Source organism: Lissotriton vulgaris, chromosome 8 (assembly GCF_964263255.1).
Source record: "Lissotriton vulgaris chromosome 8, aLisVul1.2, whole genome shotgun sequence".
In the NCBI taxonomy this organism is placed as follows: Eukaryota; Metazoa; Chordata; class Amphibia; order Caudata; family Salamandridae; genus Lissotriton; species Lissotriton vulgaris.
In genome coordinates, this window is record NC_141696.1 from 1,269,218,477 (window position 1) to 1,269,235,595 (window position 17,119).

At 43.7% G+C, this 17,119-nt stretch overlaps 1 protein-coding gene across 1 annotated transcript in view; it reads left to right on the forward strand.

Annotated features, from left to right (window-relative positions):
- Positions 1-17,119, forward strand: part of MIPEP (mitochondrial intermediate peptidase) — an 833,321-nt gene that overhangs the window by 241,035 nt on the left and 575,167 nt on the right. Inside the window, exon 12 of the mRNA XM_086935192.1 lies at positions 7,581-7,658. Within this exon, the coding sequence (XP_086791318.1) occupies positions 7,581-7,658 (78 nt within the window). The remainder of the gene's footprint in view (positions 1-7,580; positions 7,659-17,119) is intronic.

The following is a 17,119-nucleotide window of genomic DNA, read 5'->3' on the forward strand; positions in this document are numbered from 1 at the left end:
TCAAAATTCCACGGCCTCGACAATTCTCGCTCCGGTGCCTACTCGACTCACGGGGTCTCACTCTGCAACTCTGGGCAATAGCTTGCTTAATCTCCACGACGGCCCCTCGCGGCGGGATGCCTGGCTTTCACCCTGTGGACACCCCGCCGGGGCCTCTCACAGGGGAATACCAGGACGGGTTCCCAAGGCAAGCGCCAGGATGCCCTTTGGGTGACAGGTTGCGCTATATAAATACACCTACATTTACATTTACATTTGCAATAAATCAGAAGGCACAATGCAAGTACACAAGATTCAAAGAAACGTACCTTACCCACAAATTCCAAAGATAACTGTGTAATGGTTGGCAGACCTGCGCTACAAGAGCAAGACTATCTGAGCATAGGTTGTATTTATTTTTCCCCAAAGTCAACCACTCACCCCTCGCTAATCTTAGGGAACGATAATTGCCCCAGTGAGGGTTGGAGGTACTGTGAAGGTGATAATAGTCTGTGGAAAGGTATGTTTTTTTTTGTAGCTAGACCAAAATAAAAATCATTGTCGTAGACTATCTAAAAATATGCAGACACATTTCACTTATATTTGCTTGAAATACATAATGTATCAGTTTAAGGCATCATATGATTTTGCTGTTACACACACAATATATATGTTTAATATTAAAGAAGGCATATACGTTGCTGGACAGTCCATTTAATGGCTCTAGCACAGTTCTATTATTGATTAAGATCAGTTAGAACAATCTGTAGTACCCCGTGCCATGGCTTTCTCCACCCAATGTCACCATGTGGATAGCTGCTGCCCTACTCTTGTGCCAGTTTATGCATATTTTGCTGTAAGGCTCTGGGTGTAAGCCTTGCATGTCTGGGTCACTGCTAGTTTGCCAAAGCAGACCCTCTTAGTCTTCCATCTGTGAATTGTAATCCAGGATGTTCCTCTACATTTAAGGCCACTAATTGGCATAATATCCTTTCGGGAACCTTTTGGTATTCGTGCTGAGCAAGGGTAAACGTATTCTAGATGAGATACTTGATTTCATAATAAAGAACTGTTTATAAAAGTTAAATTTTTAAGGTTTGGAAATGAGTTCCCTTTCTGTTTGTGATGCGGGAGAACATACTGTTCAGTGACCCTCATCGGCCATAAGTGAAAGGTGCTTTTAACCCCATGGAAGTTACCTGGCTGTCTACCGATATCTCACTTAGGGTATGAAAGATGATTTCAGCTTGATCCAGCTGTTGTAGTTGTGAAAAGGTATACCTTGCCCCAATGTGGGTCCAAGCCCTCATCCACTTGAGAAACTCCGTTGCCCTGTGTGGTTCGGCCCCTCGTCTCGTCTTGGCACTTAGGTCCAGAGCAAATATTAGACCATGGAATACATCTAACCAGAAAATCAGAAAGTGCAAACTTGCCGCTCATTATTGGTTTGAGGCTGTATACCTAGTCTCAGCCCGCTCTGGTTATTCCATGGGGATGCTTAAGGGATCTAAAGCTAGCTCTTACAGTGGGTACCTTCTGGTCTGCCTGGGCAGGCCATCACAATCCAGACTCCCTTCTCTTTCCCTGTGGGGTCCTGATCTTCTCTTTGACCTACAGTAGCATCTAGTCGGTACTTATGATGTTTTCAAAACACCATTGATTAAAGGAAACCCCTTCCCCTGTATCCCCTCCCTGAAGGCTTGATTCCATGGAGGAAGCAATGGACTCTTACATTTTATTAGAGCAGGAACATCACTGTTGTTCTCGATTTCCACAGTCAATAAATACCCATCTTTGTTTCAGATTTATTTCTGGGTTCCTTCAGCGCCAAGCTGAAGGCCAGGGAAGCTCTTAATTTGTTTACCCCTAAGATCCCTTCTCCTTTCTATTGGCACTTCCATTTTGTTGTCTTGCAATACCCAGAACATCACCTAAATCGCAAACTCTTTCTTTCCACACAGAATGTGAGGCTTGAAGCTCCCTGGCACAGAATGTGAGGCTTGCAGCTCCCCCTCCACGGCCCAGAATGTGAGGCTTGATGCTCCGCGACCCAGAATGTGAGGCTGAAGCTCTTTCAAACAGAATGTGAGGCTTTTAGCTCCCTGGCACAGAATGTGAGGCATGAAGCTCCCTGGCACAGAATGTGAGGCTTGCAGCTCCCCCTCCACGGCACAGAATGTGAGGCTTGCAGCTCCATAGCACAGAATGTGAGGCTTGAAGCTCTCCCACCACGGCACAGAATGTGAGAATGGAACCGCTTTTGCACAGAATGTGAGGCTTGAAGCTCTGTGACACAGAATGTGAGGCTTGAAGTGCTTTTGCACAGAATGTGAGGCTCGAAGCTCTTTTGCACAGAATGTGAGGCTCGAAGCTCTTTCACACAGAATGTGAGGCTTGAACCGCTTTTGCACAGAATGTGAGGCTCGAAGCTCTTTCACACATAATGTGAGGCTTGAAGCTCTGTGACACAGAATGTGAGGCTTGAAGCTCTGTGACACAGAATGTGAGGCTTGAAGCTCCCCGGCACAGATTGTGAGGCTTGAAGCTCCCCCTCCACGGCACAGAATGTGAGGCTTGAAACTCCCCCTCCACGGCATAGAATGTGAGGCTTGAAGCTCCCTGGCACAGAATGTGAGGCTTGAAGCTCCCCTGCACAGAATTTGAGGCTTGAAGCTCCACGGCCCAGAATTTGAGGCTTGATGCTCCGTGACCCAGAATGTGAGGCTTGAAGCTCCGCGACCCAGAATGTGAGGCTTGAAGCTCGGCGGCCCAGAATGTGAGGCTTGAAGCTCCGCAGCACAGAATGTGAGGCTTGAAGCTCCGCAGCACAGAATGTGAGGCTTGAAGCTCCGCGGCCCAGAATGTGAGGCTTGAAGCTCCCCGGCACAGAATGTGAGGCGTGAAGCTCCGCGGCCCAGAATGTGAGGCATGAAGCTCTGCGACCCAGAATGTGAGGCTTGAAGCTCCGCGGCCCAGAATGTGAGTCTTAAAGCTCCGCGGCAAAGAATGTGAGGCTTGAAGCTCCGCGGCACAGTATGTGAGGCTTGAAGCACTGCGACACAAAATGTGAGGCTTGAAGCTCTGCGGCCCAGAATGTGAGGCTTGAAGCTCCGCGGCACAGAATGTGAGGCTTGAAGCTCCATGGCACAGAATGTGAGGCTTGAAGCTCCCCGGCACAGAATGAGAGGCTTGAAGCTCCCAGGCACAGAATGTGAGGCTTGAAGCTCCCCGGCACAGAATGTGAGGCTTGAAGCTCCCCCGCACAGAATGTGAGGCTTGAAGCTCCCCCGCACAGAATGTGAGGCTTAAATCTCTTTCGCACAGAATGTGAGGCTTGAAGCTCCCTCTCCACGGTACAGAATGTGAGGCTTGAAGCTCCCCGGCACAGATTGTGAGGTTTGAAGCTCTTTCGCACAGAATGTGAGACTTGAAGCTCTTTCACACAGAATGAGAGGCTTGAAGCTCTGTGACCCAGAATGTGAGACTTGAAGCTTCCCGGCACAGAATGTGAGGCGGGAATCTTTGGCACAGAATGTGATGCTTGAAGCTCCCCGGCACAAAATGTGAGGCTTGAAGCTCCTCGGCAAAGAATGTGAGGCTTTTAGCTTCCTTGCATAGAATGTGAGGCTTGAAGCTCCCCGGCACAGCATGTGAGGCTTGAAGCTCCCAGGCATAGAATGTGAGGCTTGAAGCTCCTCTTTCACAGCACAGAATGTGAGGCTTGTAGCTTCCCGGCACAGAATGTGGGGCTTGAAGCTCCCAGGTACAGAATGTGAGGTTTAAAGCTACCTGGCACAGAATGTGAGACTTGCAGCTCCCTGGCACAGAATGTGAGGCTTGCAGCTCCGCGGCACAGCATGTGAGGCCTGCAGCTCCGTGGCACAGAATGTGAGGCTTGATGTTCCGAGGCCCAGAATGTGAGGCATGAAGCTCCGCTGCACAGAATGCGAGGCTTGAAACTCCCCTACACAGAAAGAGAGGCTTGAAGCTCCCAGGCACAGAATGTGAGGCTTGATGGTTCCCCTCCACAGCATAGAATGTGAGGCTTGTAGCTTCCTGGCACAGAATGTGAGGCTTGAAGCTCCCTGGCACAAAATGTGAGTCTTGAAGCTCCCCCTCCACAGCACATAATTTGAGGTTTGCAGCTCCACAGCACAGAATTTGAGGCTTGAAGCTCCCCTACCAAAGCACAGAATGTGAGATTTCGAGCTCCCCCTCCACAGCACAGAATGTGAGATTGAAACTTTTTCACACAAGTGAGGCTTGAAGGTCCCCCTCCACAGCACAGAATGTGAGGCTTTTAGCTCCCTGGCACAGAATGTGAGGCTTTTAGCTCCCTGGCACAGAATGTGAGGCTTGAAGCTCCCTGGCACAAATTGTGAGGCTTGCAGCTCCCCCTCCACGGCACAGAATGTGAGGCTTGCAGCTCCACAGCGTAGAATGTGAGGCTTGAAGCTCTCCCACCACGGCACAGAATGTTAGGCTTGAAGCGCTTTCGCACAGAATGTGAGGCTTGAAGCTCTTTCGCACAGAATGTGAGGCTTGAAGCTCTCCCACCACGGCACAGAATGTTAGGCTTGAAGCGCTTTCGCACAGAATGTGAGGCTTGAAGCTCTTTCGCACAGAATGTGAGGCTTGAAGCTCTGTGACACAGAATGTGAGGCTTGAAGCTCTTTCGCATAGAATGTGAGACTTAAAACTCTTTCACACAGAATGAGAGGCTTGAAGCTCTGTGACACAAAATGTGAGACTTGAAGCTTCCCGGCACAGAATGTGAGGCTGGAATCTTTGGCACAGAATGTCATGCTTGAAGCTCTCCGGCACAGAATGTGAGTCTTGAAGCTTCCCGGCACAGAATGTGAGGCTTGAAGCTCCCCCGCACAGAATGTGATGCTTGAAGCTCCCCGGCACAGAAAGTGAGGCTTGAAGCTCCTCGGCACAAAATGTGAGTCTTGAAGCTCCTCGGCATAGAATGTGAGGCTTGATGCTCCCAGGCATAGAATGTGAGGCTTGATGCTCCTCATTCACAGCACAGAATGTGAGGCTTGTAGCTCCTCGGCACAGAATGTGAGGCTTGAAGCTCCCCGACACAGAATGTGAGGCTTGAAGCTTCCAGGCACAGAATGTGAGGCTATAAGATTCCTGGCACAGAATGTGAGGCTTGCAGCTCCCTGGCACAGAATGTGAGGCTTGCAGCTCCCTGGCACAGAATGTGAGGCTTGAAGCTCCCTGGCACATAATGTGAGGCGTGCAGCTCTGCGGCACAGATTGTGAGGCTTGCAGCTCCCTGGCACAGATTGTGAGGCTTGCAGCTCCCTGGCACAGATTGTGAGGCTTGCAGCTCCCTGGCACAGAATGTGAGGCTTGAAGCTCTCCCACCACGGCACAGAATGTTAGGCTAGAAGAGCTTTCGCACAGAATGTGAGGCTTGAAGCTCTTTCGCACAGAATGTGAGGCTTGAAGCTCTTTCGCACAGAATGTGAGGCTTGAAGCTCTTTCGCACAGAATGTGAGGCTTGAAGCTCTGTGACACAGAATGTGAGGCTTGAAGCTCTTTCGCATAGAATGTGAGACTTAAAACTCTTTCACACAGAATGAGAGGCTTGAAGCTCTGTGACACAAAATGTGAGACTTGAAGCTTCCCGGCACAGAATGTGAGGCTGGAATCTTTGGCACAGAATGTCATGCTTGAAGCTCTCCGGCACAGAATGTGAGTCTTGAAGCTTCCCGGCACAGAATGTGAGGCTTGAAGCTCCCCCGCACAGAATCTGATGCTTGAAGCTCCCTGGCACAGAAAGTGAGGCTTGAAGCTCCTCGGCACAAAATGTGAGTCTTGAAGCTCCTCGGCATAGAATGTGAGGCTTGATGCTCCCAGGCATAGAATGTGAGGCTTGATGCTCCTCATTCACAGCACAGAATGTGAGGCTTGTAGCTCCTCGGCACGGAATGTGAGGCTTGAAGCTCCCCGACACAGAATGTGAGGCTTGAAGCTTCCAGGCACAGAATGTGAGGCTATAAGATCCCTGGCACAGAATGTGAGGCTTGCAGCTCCCTGGCACAGAATGTGAGGCGTGCAGCTCCCTGGCACAGAATGTGAGGCTTGAAGCTCCCTGGCACAGAATGTGAGGCGTGCAGCTCTGCGGCACAGATTGTGAGGCTTGAAGCTCCCTGGCACAGAATGTGAGGCTTGAAGCTCCCTGGCACAGAATGTGAGGCTTGAAGCTCCCCGGCACGGAATGTGAGGCTTGAAGCACCCCGACACAGAATGTGAGGCTTGAAGCACCCCGACACAGAATGTGAGGCTTGAAGCACCCCGACACAGAATGTGAGGCTTGAAGCACCCCGACACAGAATGTGAGGTTTGAAGCACCCCGACACAGAATGTGAGGCTTGAAGCTCCCCGGCACAGAATGCGAGTGTCAAACTTCTTGGCAAGGAAATTCATGGGCACTTGCAGCACCCATGGAAAGCCAGGCTTACTTGATGGATACTGATATGGAAAGGGAGGTTCACGTACAGGCATGAAATGTAAGGGTTGCTTGAAACACCCTGCTGGGAAAGTTAGGGTCATGTGAAACACAGGTAAGGAAGTTAATTGAAGCATCTGGCACAGAATTTGTCTGCCGCTTGAAGAATGCCACGAGGCAAAGTAAGCATCCTTTTGTGCAATCCCGTTACTAGAATGTTAGTATAATTCGAAACAGACTCTCGTGGAAAGGGAGGGATGCTTGCGGATCCTGACTCCCAAAATGAACGCCTGTTGAAGCATCCTGGCACTAAAATAGCGGGGCTTATGAAACGTCCTGGAACGAAAAGTTAACTGGAGACACTTACTCATTATAAATGACTATTCAGCTAAAACAAATTGTTGTCTGCTGTGACCCTCCACAGCATGCTTAATTTCTAACTCACTGCAAATGATTATTTAAGTTGAACTCCCGTTCAACGTTAGAGGAACTTGATTGCAACTTTGAGAGATTGAAGACTGAGAGTTTAAGGACTTCCAAGTCGAAGCTTCCACATGTGTAATCTGTGGTGTTGCTGAAAGGATATGTAAACGAAAGCGACAATAAACTATCACTGGCAAAGCAAATAGAATTGACTTTAAGATGCCGAGGCATGTAAGTAAAGGCATGCACGCATGCAATTTTAATGCACTAACATATTAAAGCCAGACCTATTGGCTTTTCTAGTGCTTGTTAATTTTATGTGCAGGTTGTGCCATGGCCTGCTCTGGCTGGCCCTATAAGTAGCCGTAAGGTAACACTGTTGGACCAGCAGGCAATAGTAGTTCTGCGTAATCAGTATCCTACCTCCTAAATGGGTAGGGTATGCAAGTATAAAGTCCCTATAGATTATGAATGATTGCAAAACCCATATACTATGTAACTATATTCCTGGAAAGACACAGCCAGGGTGGGCTGTCACCCTATAACGATGAAGCGTTTTATGATTGTATGCATGTATGTATAAAATCAATAATAAAAAAAAAATTGAAATAAAAAAAAAGTGTCAACGTTGAAAATGTTGCTTGCAAGGGGGTTACACAGTGAAGACCTGCTCGTCTATTACTCTTCATTTGATTATAGTTTTCTTTCCAAGGCTGTGGTGCATGAAACAGAGGGATTACTCGGATACATCTACTGTGATTTCTTTCATCGAGCAGGAAAACCTAATCAGGTAAGAATTGTATTTTCTACACTTCATGAACTTAAGTAAAAAGTATTCCTCAGTATAATTGTTGCACAAATTAAAAATCCCTTTTAATCAATATTTTTCACGTTTAGTTGTCCATAACTTTTCAACTAATAATCTTACATTTTCCAGCACCTCATTCTCACTTTTTCTTACTTTCAATGAATAAGAACGTTAGCACATGTTCTAAAATGTATGTGTGGTTTTATGACTAATTTATAGTTATAGCGAAACAAACAGTAATTAATATCGGAAGACATGCTAATTGTTGCTTAATAAGTTCTTGTGTCAAAACTGTGGGGTTCCACCTTTCAGTGGAAAGCCAATATTTTTTCCTGTGACGGAAGCGATCAATATTTGGCCCGTGCAGATTTGGCCAGGAAATGTCACCTGACCCATCTTATAACCTCGGCAAGGTGAGAAGCAGAAAGGCTGCAGTGAATGCTCTTGTTGGGAGTGGATTGAGGGAGGAAAAGGCCAACTACTTGCTCCGGCGTGGATTCCATCCATTGCCTTTAGTGAGGAAAATGTTCTCCCACTGTCTCAAATCTCGTTATGACATGTGACCCCAGACTCCTCATCCAGGGTGGGATGACACATATGGTTTTGTTGTGGATGTTTAGGTTAAGAATGCTTTATGACTGACGATTCCAGTTTGCTAATAATGTTGACTGTGTGCTTGCACAGATAATATGTGTGACTAATACTTTTACTTGACACTGATGTATGTAAGTCAACATTTTGTTTAAACTTTGTGCAATGTGCATGTTGTTTTTTCATGAACTCATGTATGTATATTTCACACTATCTATTCCCATACACAACATAAGAAAACTGAGAAAGTCAGTTGAGACGTGTTTCACTCACCGTGATAGTGTATAAAACCCTCTGGTTATAGCGTTGTGAACACATGGGCTGTTGTCTCCCTGGCTAGTCTGAGAAAATATATTGAGGATTGGGAATTCGGAAACATATGCTGCCATAGGCCTCTCTTAAAATTGTAGGTATATTCCTTTTGTTCAGTTCCTAACAGTCACCTGTGCTAACTTTATTGTTATCATAAGTGGCCATAATTTTCAATACTTTAGTCTAGTGTGTAGTAAAAATATTGGTAACTTTATGATTGCTGTATTTCTTAACTTTTCATACTTTAAGGTTGAGGTGCACATACATAACCCTTCAAGCAGTCTTAATACTGTCCCAGGTCCCTGGCTTAGCCCCAGGGGGGTAAGGGAGACCCTGTCTGGTTTCACCATTCTGAATGTGTGTAATGTCCAACACAGTATAGTTTTTTTAGGTCAGTCGCACACACAAAGTATCACCGCATATGCATTCACTTTGGAGAAGGGGGCTGCCCTATGCTCCCTCAGCCATCTTTTATTGTCTCTTTCAACAAATTCATCAGCAAATGGTTAATTCTTTCTGTTCTTCTTGGCGTTTGGAATTTTTTTTTTCTGCACTAAGGCTTATGGTCATTTTATTTTATATCCTGATGGCTGTTATTTTATGAGCCCACAGTCTGCTGTATGTGTAGCCTTTTGTTGATGACTGTCTGGGGCTGCTTTAGCAAGTAGTACAGCGGTTTGCACCATTGAGTAGAGTCTGTCGCCGTGCGTTGTTTCGTTTTCAGTGCTGCTCTTTGATCTATTTGTGCCTGAGTTTAGTGTACATAATGCTATCTGTCCATTTTTTCTCTGTGTTAGACTAGATGGTCTCCTCCACGCCACCATCTACTTCACTACATTTTAATGTAAAAGTCTAAAGGTGAGGTACTTGGCAATCACTAGTTCCTGGATAATGCTAGTCACAAGGATACCCTAATGTCCCTTTCGTACTAGAGGCCCAGGAGCACCGACCTGACGTAACTGTCCTGAAAAAGCAACTATTGTGAACTCATTAAATAAAAAAAAGTAGTAATTCATTTGTAGCTTTTTTTTCTTATTTTCAAAGAAGGCACTCTATAGTCCCAAAAATATTTTTTTTCCATCTAGCTGACCCTGTTTTAGAGATTCATGTGAGTCACAATTATCTTGATTTTTTTAGGTCGAGCGTAGGCAGCGCTTGCGCGGTCTCTTCAAGACATGTTGTATACACTTTGTGGGCTTACAGACCGCCCATTGCCTTTTCCTTTGTTACTTCAATTGTCCTTTAAAAAACTTGCTTGCTAGTGGTTAATCTTTCCTATTTGTCCCTCCTTTTTGTGTTTTGTCTCCTCCCATGAAGAACCACTCAATTACTTGTAGCCTTACCCTTGTCCCATTTTATCATCTGTTCTGCAAACTACTTTTTTATTTTTTCTAACAGAGCTTAGCAGGAGCGGGCGCTTCAGATATGTTTCTTTAAACAAGGCTGGAATTCTTGTTCTCATTTCGTCACATTTGCAGAGCATTCACGGATTGAGATCAAATGTCAGGCACAGTTTTCGAGGGTGCAGCGAACTTGCTACGTGTTGCAGGCTTTCTCAGGAATGTAAACACATACAGGTTTTTTTCTCTAGTCTTGTTGGGCCACCCAGTATCCGTGTCTCTTCCTTCCCATCTACCTGTCTTCCATCTCTTTGCTTCACAATCTTTGTCACAATTTCCAAAGGAGACGAGAAGAAAACAAAATGTCCGCTGTGCATGTACAGCTTGAAATCACAAACTACAAGCGATTCTCTGCAACGTTATCGGAACACGTAGCTCATAGAATAAAAACTTCCCACCTCATCGCTCTCCCTGCTCCTCCATTCCCCTGCCTCACACTCCTCCTCCTCAATCAATCAATCAGGGTTTGCGTAGCACAGCTACTCACCCGTTAGGGTCTCAAGGAGCTGGGGGGGTGCTTTTCAAGGTTTTCTCTTACGATTTAAAGTTTGTGGTTGTAGTGAATTTAAATATTAACGCACATAAATATATCTATCTATGATTTTATTTATTTTAGTTCCTGTAATTTATGTGTAAAGTGTACACAACTAAATGCAATGGCATTTGAGGGATGTTGGTTTGTTACATGGGTGAACGTACCTGCTTGTAATGTTAATTGTTTGTTGTCTATGTGTATGCTGTTATGCTGTACCATTCAGTTGGCTAATATGTACATCTCTTACTTTACTACAAAGAGACCTGGGGTGAACGTGTGTTTTACAAATACACTTGTTATTTATAATAAAGCCAGATCTCTACTCGTTGAATGCTTGCTAAGTGCAAACTTGTTCCAGAACCACACTCCTGTTGACACTCACCATCTTCAGATTTACACTGATTGGAACCCTCAGAAAAAGTTTATTTTGTCTGTTTGTGAAGAGGATTTTCTCGGGGGAGTGATAAGCTAATGGTCTGGAGAAGATGTTTAATCGGGTCTACCCTGCCCACCAGGGATTAGCTTGATGTTTTATAACCTCGTGAAATTCCCAACAGTTTTATTTAGTGCCTTTTATCCTTGATATGGATGGGTGAGAAGGAGGTTAGGTATTTGCTGCACCTTTTGATTTTAATTAGTTTAAATAATTTTTATGTGTTTCATTAAATAGACCTTAGTGAAAAAGGGACTGGCATCTAATACAGATCATAAATGATGTACACTACATATACAGTAATTTGCTTTAAAAAGGTACACAGATAATTGTAATAAATAGATTAAAATATAATGTAAAAAGGAGAAATACCCAGATAACTGTAATTTACAGATAGAAGGTTATATCAATATATCTCATAGGACCTGCATACACAAGCATGCAATCGTATTCCAACTACTAAATATTTCATACATATCTTAGGTCTTTTAAAATTAGTGCAATAAAACTATAACATCAACCCCCCCCCCCCATAGTTACCCCTAATCAAGAAAAGCAGTAAAATAAAGTGTCAAAATATTCCACGTGTAAAAGTATGTCACAGTTGTACCCATTATCACCCAATTTATCAGTATTAAACTAGATTTCCCTTCCCTTACACTTAATGACTCGGGGAGAAATTTGATGAATCTGTGTTTGCTTCCAGAGCCAACAAACCATCCACCAGGTGTTCCAAGCTTTAACCCTTTCACCTTTCCCTCGTCCTCTTTTTATCTTACAAAACAACACAGCACTCTCCAAACTAGCCCATTTAACCATTTATTTACGTCATCTAGTAATTCGAGAACCATATACTGATTTCCAGTGCATAGCAGTTTCTCGTTTTGCCAAAATCAAACGTAGGTCAGTAAATCTAGTTGTAGTTTTCTCATTTTTAGGATGAGGATACCCCTCACCCCTCACCCCCTCTAAGAGGAAGACCAAGGGTGTACAAGGAATACCCCTCAAAGTTATTCCATTAATATATTTTATTACTTCCTCCCAGAACACCGCTAATGAAGGACAGGACCATACCATGTGGAAGATTTCTGCCCCGAACTTCCCACATATAGGGCAATTTTCAGCAGCAATAAAATCATTCTTGTTAAACCTGCCAGGTGTAAGATAAACTCTATGCAGGATAGAGAAAATAATTAAATTTTATAGAAATTGTTGTTATATGCGCTACAATGCTATCCCAGTCGAAATCATTGATTTGGAACTCTATGTCTCTCTCCCATTTTATTTTCAACTCCGCAAGAGGAGAAAGAATATTTGCACAAATCGCACAATATAGATATGAAACCGCTCTTACACACCCTGTTGTTGTACAGAGCTGTGGACACACCTGATGTGTGGCCGGATCAGCATCTCCTTTTCTCCAATAATTCCTTATTGTTACAACCACTGCCCTATGTGCTAAAAAATTGTCCACTAGGGATATTCAATTCTAAGCAAAACTCCATCCCGATATAGGTCTCCAACACTGTTCACCCCAAAGGTAGTCCATCTTTCAATCCCTGCTAATGCTCCTACCTGGGCCATTATCTTCATCCATTTTAATGGTATATGAGGTGAGTAGGGTACCTGGACTCGTTTTTGCTGCAGGCAACGGCACCAGCACTGCGTTCTCACTAGCAGCTCTTGAGAAATCCCCTAAATAATTGGCGAGGCACCACCAATGGCAACGAGTTGAAGAAATAGGGCAATCTTGGCAGCGCCACCTTCTTAAAGAGCTATTCTGCCTGCCCCAGATAATGGTATGCACGTTCAAAAATTAATACTCGTTCTAAATGTTCTAACAGCGTCTCCAATATTCCCTTCTAATAAATCTTGCTGGCTGTGATATATTTTTACAGCTAAATATTTAATGCAGGTCGGGCTCCTATTGAGCCCATGCAAATTTGGGGACTGTGCGGCATCTCGACAAAGTGGAAACAAGTGAGAGTTTTTCCAATTAATGTGAAGCCCGGATACCAAAGCGGTTTAATAAGTCTATACAGCCGCTGCACCCGTTAAATACCACAACCCTGGGGAGCAGTAAAAACCTCATATTCCAAGGTATTGCTCCAGAGCTGAACATACCTTTCAGATGCGGTATTTAATTCTCCAAATTCCACATGTTTTGCATCTTTTTTAGAAATTTTACCCGCCTAAATTTCAGCAGGTTTGACTTGTGTTGACATTTGCCTCTGGGATATTGTTGGATTAGCAGTAAAAAACTCAACTTGTGAAAATATCCAATGTGGTAATTAGTGCATTACCAGGCTATAATTCATTGTTGCACGTCTAAATTTTGCCGTTGACTTGCCGGACCGTAGTTCATTCTGCATCTTGCAATAATTGAGACTTGACAAGGAAACCTTTTCGGATTCCAAATAGTATCTGAGTCCTAGACCCGATACCATTTAAGCAACCAAGGTTTCTAAAATGGACTCCAAGGTAGCTCATTCACTGAGCAAAAATGTCCTGTGCCACTCAGACTTTTTCATATTTTAGTATAATATTGATCATCAGAAATAAGAGTGCCTCGTTAAAACACTCACTTTAAAAGAGAATAAACATTTCAAAGCCAGTAGATGTAGCCTTGCAAGTTCTACGATGCTTATTTTTTTTTTTATTACAGGCAAATGCCAGAAAAAAAGATAAAGGTGTATTAAACAAGCATTTGCAATGCAATAGGTCTCGCATTAGGAAAGTTTGAGCTATTGGCATTGTAAATGACACATTTTTTATTTATGTGTTGGTTTTGAAAATAGATACATTAATAGCATTGTCATTTACAATGTCAATAGCTTAAACTTTCGCAAATGTGACACCTAATACATTTGTAATGCAATATGTGTTGAGAGTGAGTTAGTGAGTGAGTCAGTGAGTGAGAATGAGTAGGCGAGTCAGTCAGTGAGTGGGAGAGTCAGTCAATGAGTGAGAGAGAGTGGGCGAGTCGGTCAGTGAGAGTCTGTTAGTGACCGTGAGTGAGTGAGAGAGTGGGAGAGTGTCAGTGAGAGAGTCAGTGTGAGTGAGAGAGTCAGTGTGAGTGAGAGTCAATGTGAGTGAGAGTCAATGTGAGTGAGAGTCAATGTGAGTGAGAGTCAATGTGAGTGAGAGTCAGTGTGAGTGAGAGAGTCAGTGTGAGTGAGAGTCAGTGTGAGTCTGTCAGTGTAAGTGAGAGTTAGTGAGAGTGTCAGTGAGAGAGTGAGAGAGGGAGAGTCTGTGAGAGTGTGAGAGATTGAGAGTCTGTGAGAGTGTCAGTGAGAGTGTGATAGTCAGTGCGAGAGTCAGCCATTAACCCGTTGGCCGCGGCCGCGATTTCGCAACAGTGCGGCACTTCCTCAAAAACGGGCGGGCCGCGTCGGCCGTTGGACGTGCGCAGCACTTCGAAGGTAGTGCTCGCGACGTCCAACGGCCGACAGCAGTACTTAAGGGGTTAATGCAAGGCATTTGCAGGTAGGCTGAGTACTCTGAAGCTCAACTTTAAATTTATAAATCCGGATGGGAATTTAATTAACTATTTTACCATTTGTTTTTTGCTTGATTAATGCTTCTTTCTTTATTTGTGCACGTTGTTTTGTGGTTGAAATCATCACAATTGAGACAGTCAGGGTCTCCGGTTTTCAGCAAAGGCTCTGGATACTATTAAAGATTCAGTGGAGGTCCAGAACAGTCAAAAGGTTTAGAACTGCAGGTCCAGTTATGAAGTCTTTGTTCGTGGGAGCTCAATTATAATTTTGTTTATTGTGGGTGTGCAGTTGGGAGTATAAGCAATGTGGGCAATTTGTAGAAAGTAAGAAAGAAGGATTGCTTGATGCTAATCCATGAGAGGTGTTGGTTTGCTGCACGTAGTAAAACTGCACCATAAAAAAATCACAAAGATTGCTTTTTATACGATAGAGGGTACCTATTTAGAGATAAAAATGTAACATCAAAAAAACGACTCCACTAGTTTATGTAATACTGCAGAATAGGAACCAAACATACCTTTTCAGACCCAGATATATGCAACTTCAAAATAACTAAATATCTAAACACCGTATTGGTTAAAGGAAAATAAATCTTAGTAAGGAATGCTTTCATTGAAACACAAAGCAGTACATTGGTTAGAATTAAAAACAGACTAAACTGAAACTGAAGTATGGAGAATATTTGAAACTGAAGCATGGAGAATATTTCAAAGGGCTTTTTTTACACGTCCTAACTTGTGTCTCTGTCAAGTTGAGAAATTCCTCGTCCCAAAAATGTTTCCAGTTGCATAAATGAGAAACGTTTACACTATCTTATTGACTTGGAAACGAACACTAGTCATCTCTGTTCCAATTATGCAGTGCTGAAGATAGTGTGAAAATGCTGATTTTTAGTCGGTATTAAAAAATATATCCCCATACTTTCCCAGGAATCCTCAAAATCATAAATGCCATTCAATAATACCCTGGATAGAATAAATAAACTAGAAGAAAAGTACAGAAGAAAAAACCCATGGGCAGCTGTACCCTACTATCTCACATACCTTTGACACTGCATGAAATACTAGGAATTCCTCGAAGACTAAGTGGGATCAAATGACAGGCAACATCTTCAAGGGAAGGAGCTAACCACTACCTTCAAGGAAGATGAACTGCCTGTTCCTGAAATGCCTGTAATGGAAGTTTTATTGATGACGCACACAAACAAAGGAGGAGTAAGAGGCAGTGGTGAAGATAGGAGAAGGACCCCATCTCTTGAGTATTTGTTCTTTTCCTTGTGCTGGGGATGTCCTTTTGGAGACACGTCCGCCTTAGATTGAAACAAAACATTGCCACTCCTTAACCAAGTAAGCTGTTATTTACGTGTGTAGTTTGTTTTATTCTCAAATATGTCCTGACAAAAATAATTTATTAAAGATAGCACAGTGGCCCAGTGGCCGAAGGAATGTGGTGCACTTATCAAGACTGCTCGGACATGGAAACTAAATAAATAATAATGCACAAGAAGGAATAGCAAGCAAGCTGCGATTCGGGAGAGGAGCTGTGCGCTGGCACGTTCACACAACTGTTGTTTTTGTTTTAAAATAAAATAAAAACAAGGATCGCATGGGCACCCGGTGGTAGAAGCAATGTGATGCAGTCATCAACACAGCTAGGGTATACGAGCTGCGATTCGGGAGGGGACAATGCACTGGCGCATTCATGCAATGCGATTGCAATAATAAAACAAGCAGCGCAGCAAACTGAACAAGTATTGGCCGTGTGGCCGGGCGGCGAAATAAAAAAATATTAATTCAAGCGAGTTGTGCCCACGCGAAGAATAAAGTGCTGTGCACGTCGTGCGGGTGCTTGTGCGTGTGCAGGCAAGCTGATCGCCGCTTTGGAAGCACTTCGAAAAGCGTCTTTACTAAATGTCTAGCTTATAGCGCATGCGCGCTGGATCAGCGAGACCTAAAAAAAAATAAACATGGTTGTTAAACTCTGCACTAACGTTTTTTTACATTTAAAAACTTTCACTTGGGTGGCCATTATATTACTGATTTAAAAAAAAAAAAAATATCAAGCCTTCTACTTGTGCCATGCATTTTATCAAAATGATATTTGTAAAGGAGACCAGAATAAATCATTATATAACCAAGCGCTCACATCGTTTGCAGTTACAATTTTACCTAAACACTTCATCACTTTCAAACTGAGACAGAAAATAAATCGCCATTCAACTGATCAACATAAGTGTTGGCAAAATAAAAGGACGGTGTTTAAAATTAATACACAAAATAAATAAAATACGGAGCACACGTAAAACCAGATTTGTCATTGAAGACAAAGGAACTGTTATAAACAATATGCACTGGGTTTGGGCAGTCACTGAAAGTGAAGGGACCCAGGGGGTAAGGTGGGCTTATCCATTGCCCCATGCTGTATGCTATGGTGGGTGGAAACAAAGGGTAATTGACAATTTTACAGACCAAATGATGATGCTGTTTGTCCAAAATCCCCTATAAGTGGATGTATGGTGAGACTTTTAAAGCTGTTCCAAAGAGCCAGATCTAAAATGGCTGCCACGTGAGGGAGTGCAACTTGAATCATTGTGCCACGCACAGAAACTTCCATCATAAACCATGTACCAGATGAAATAGCATGATGTAATAGAATGTTATTAAATTACTATG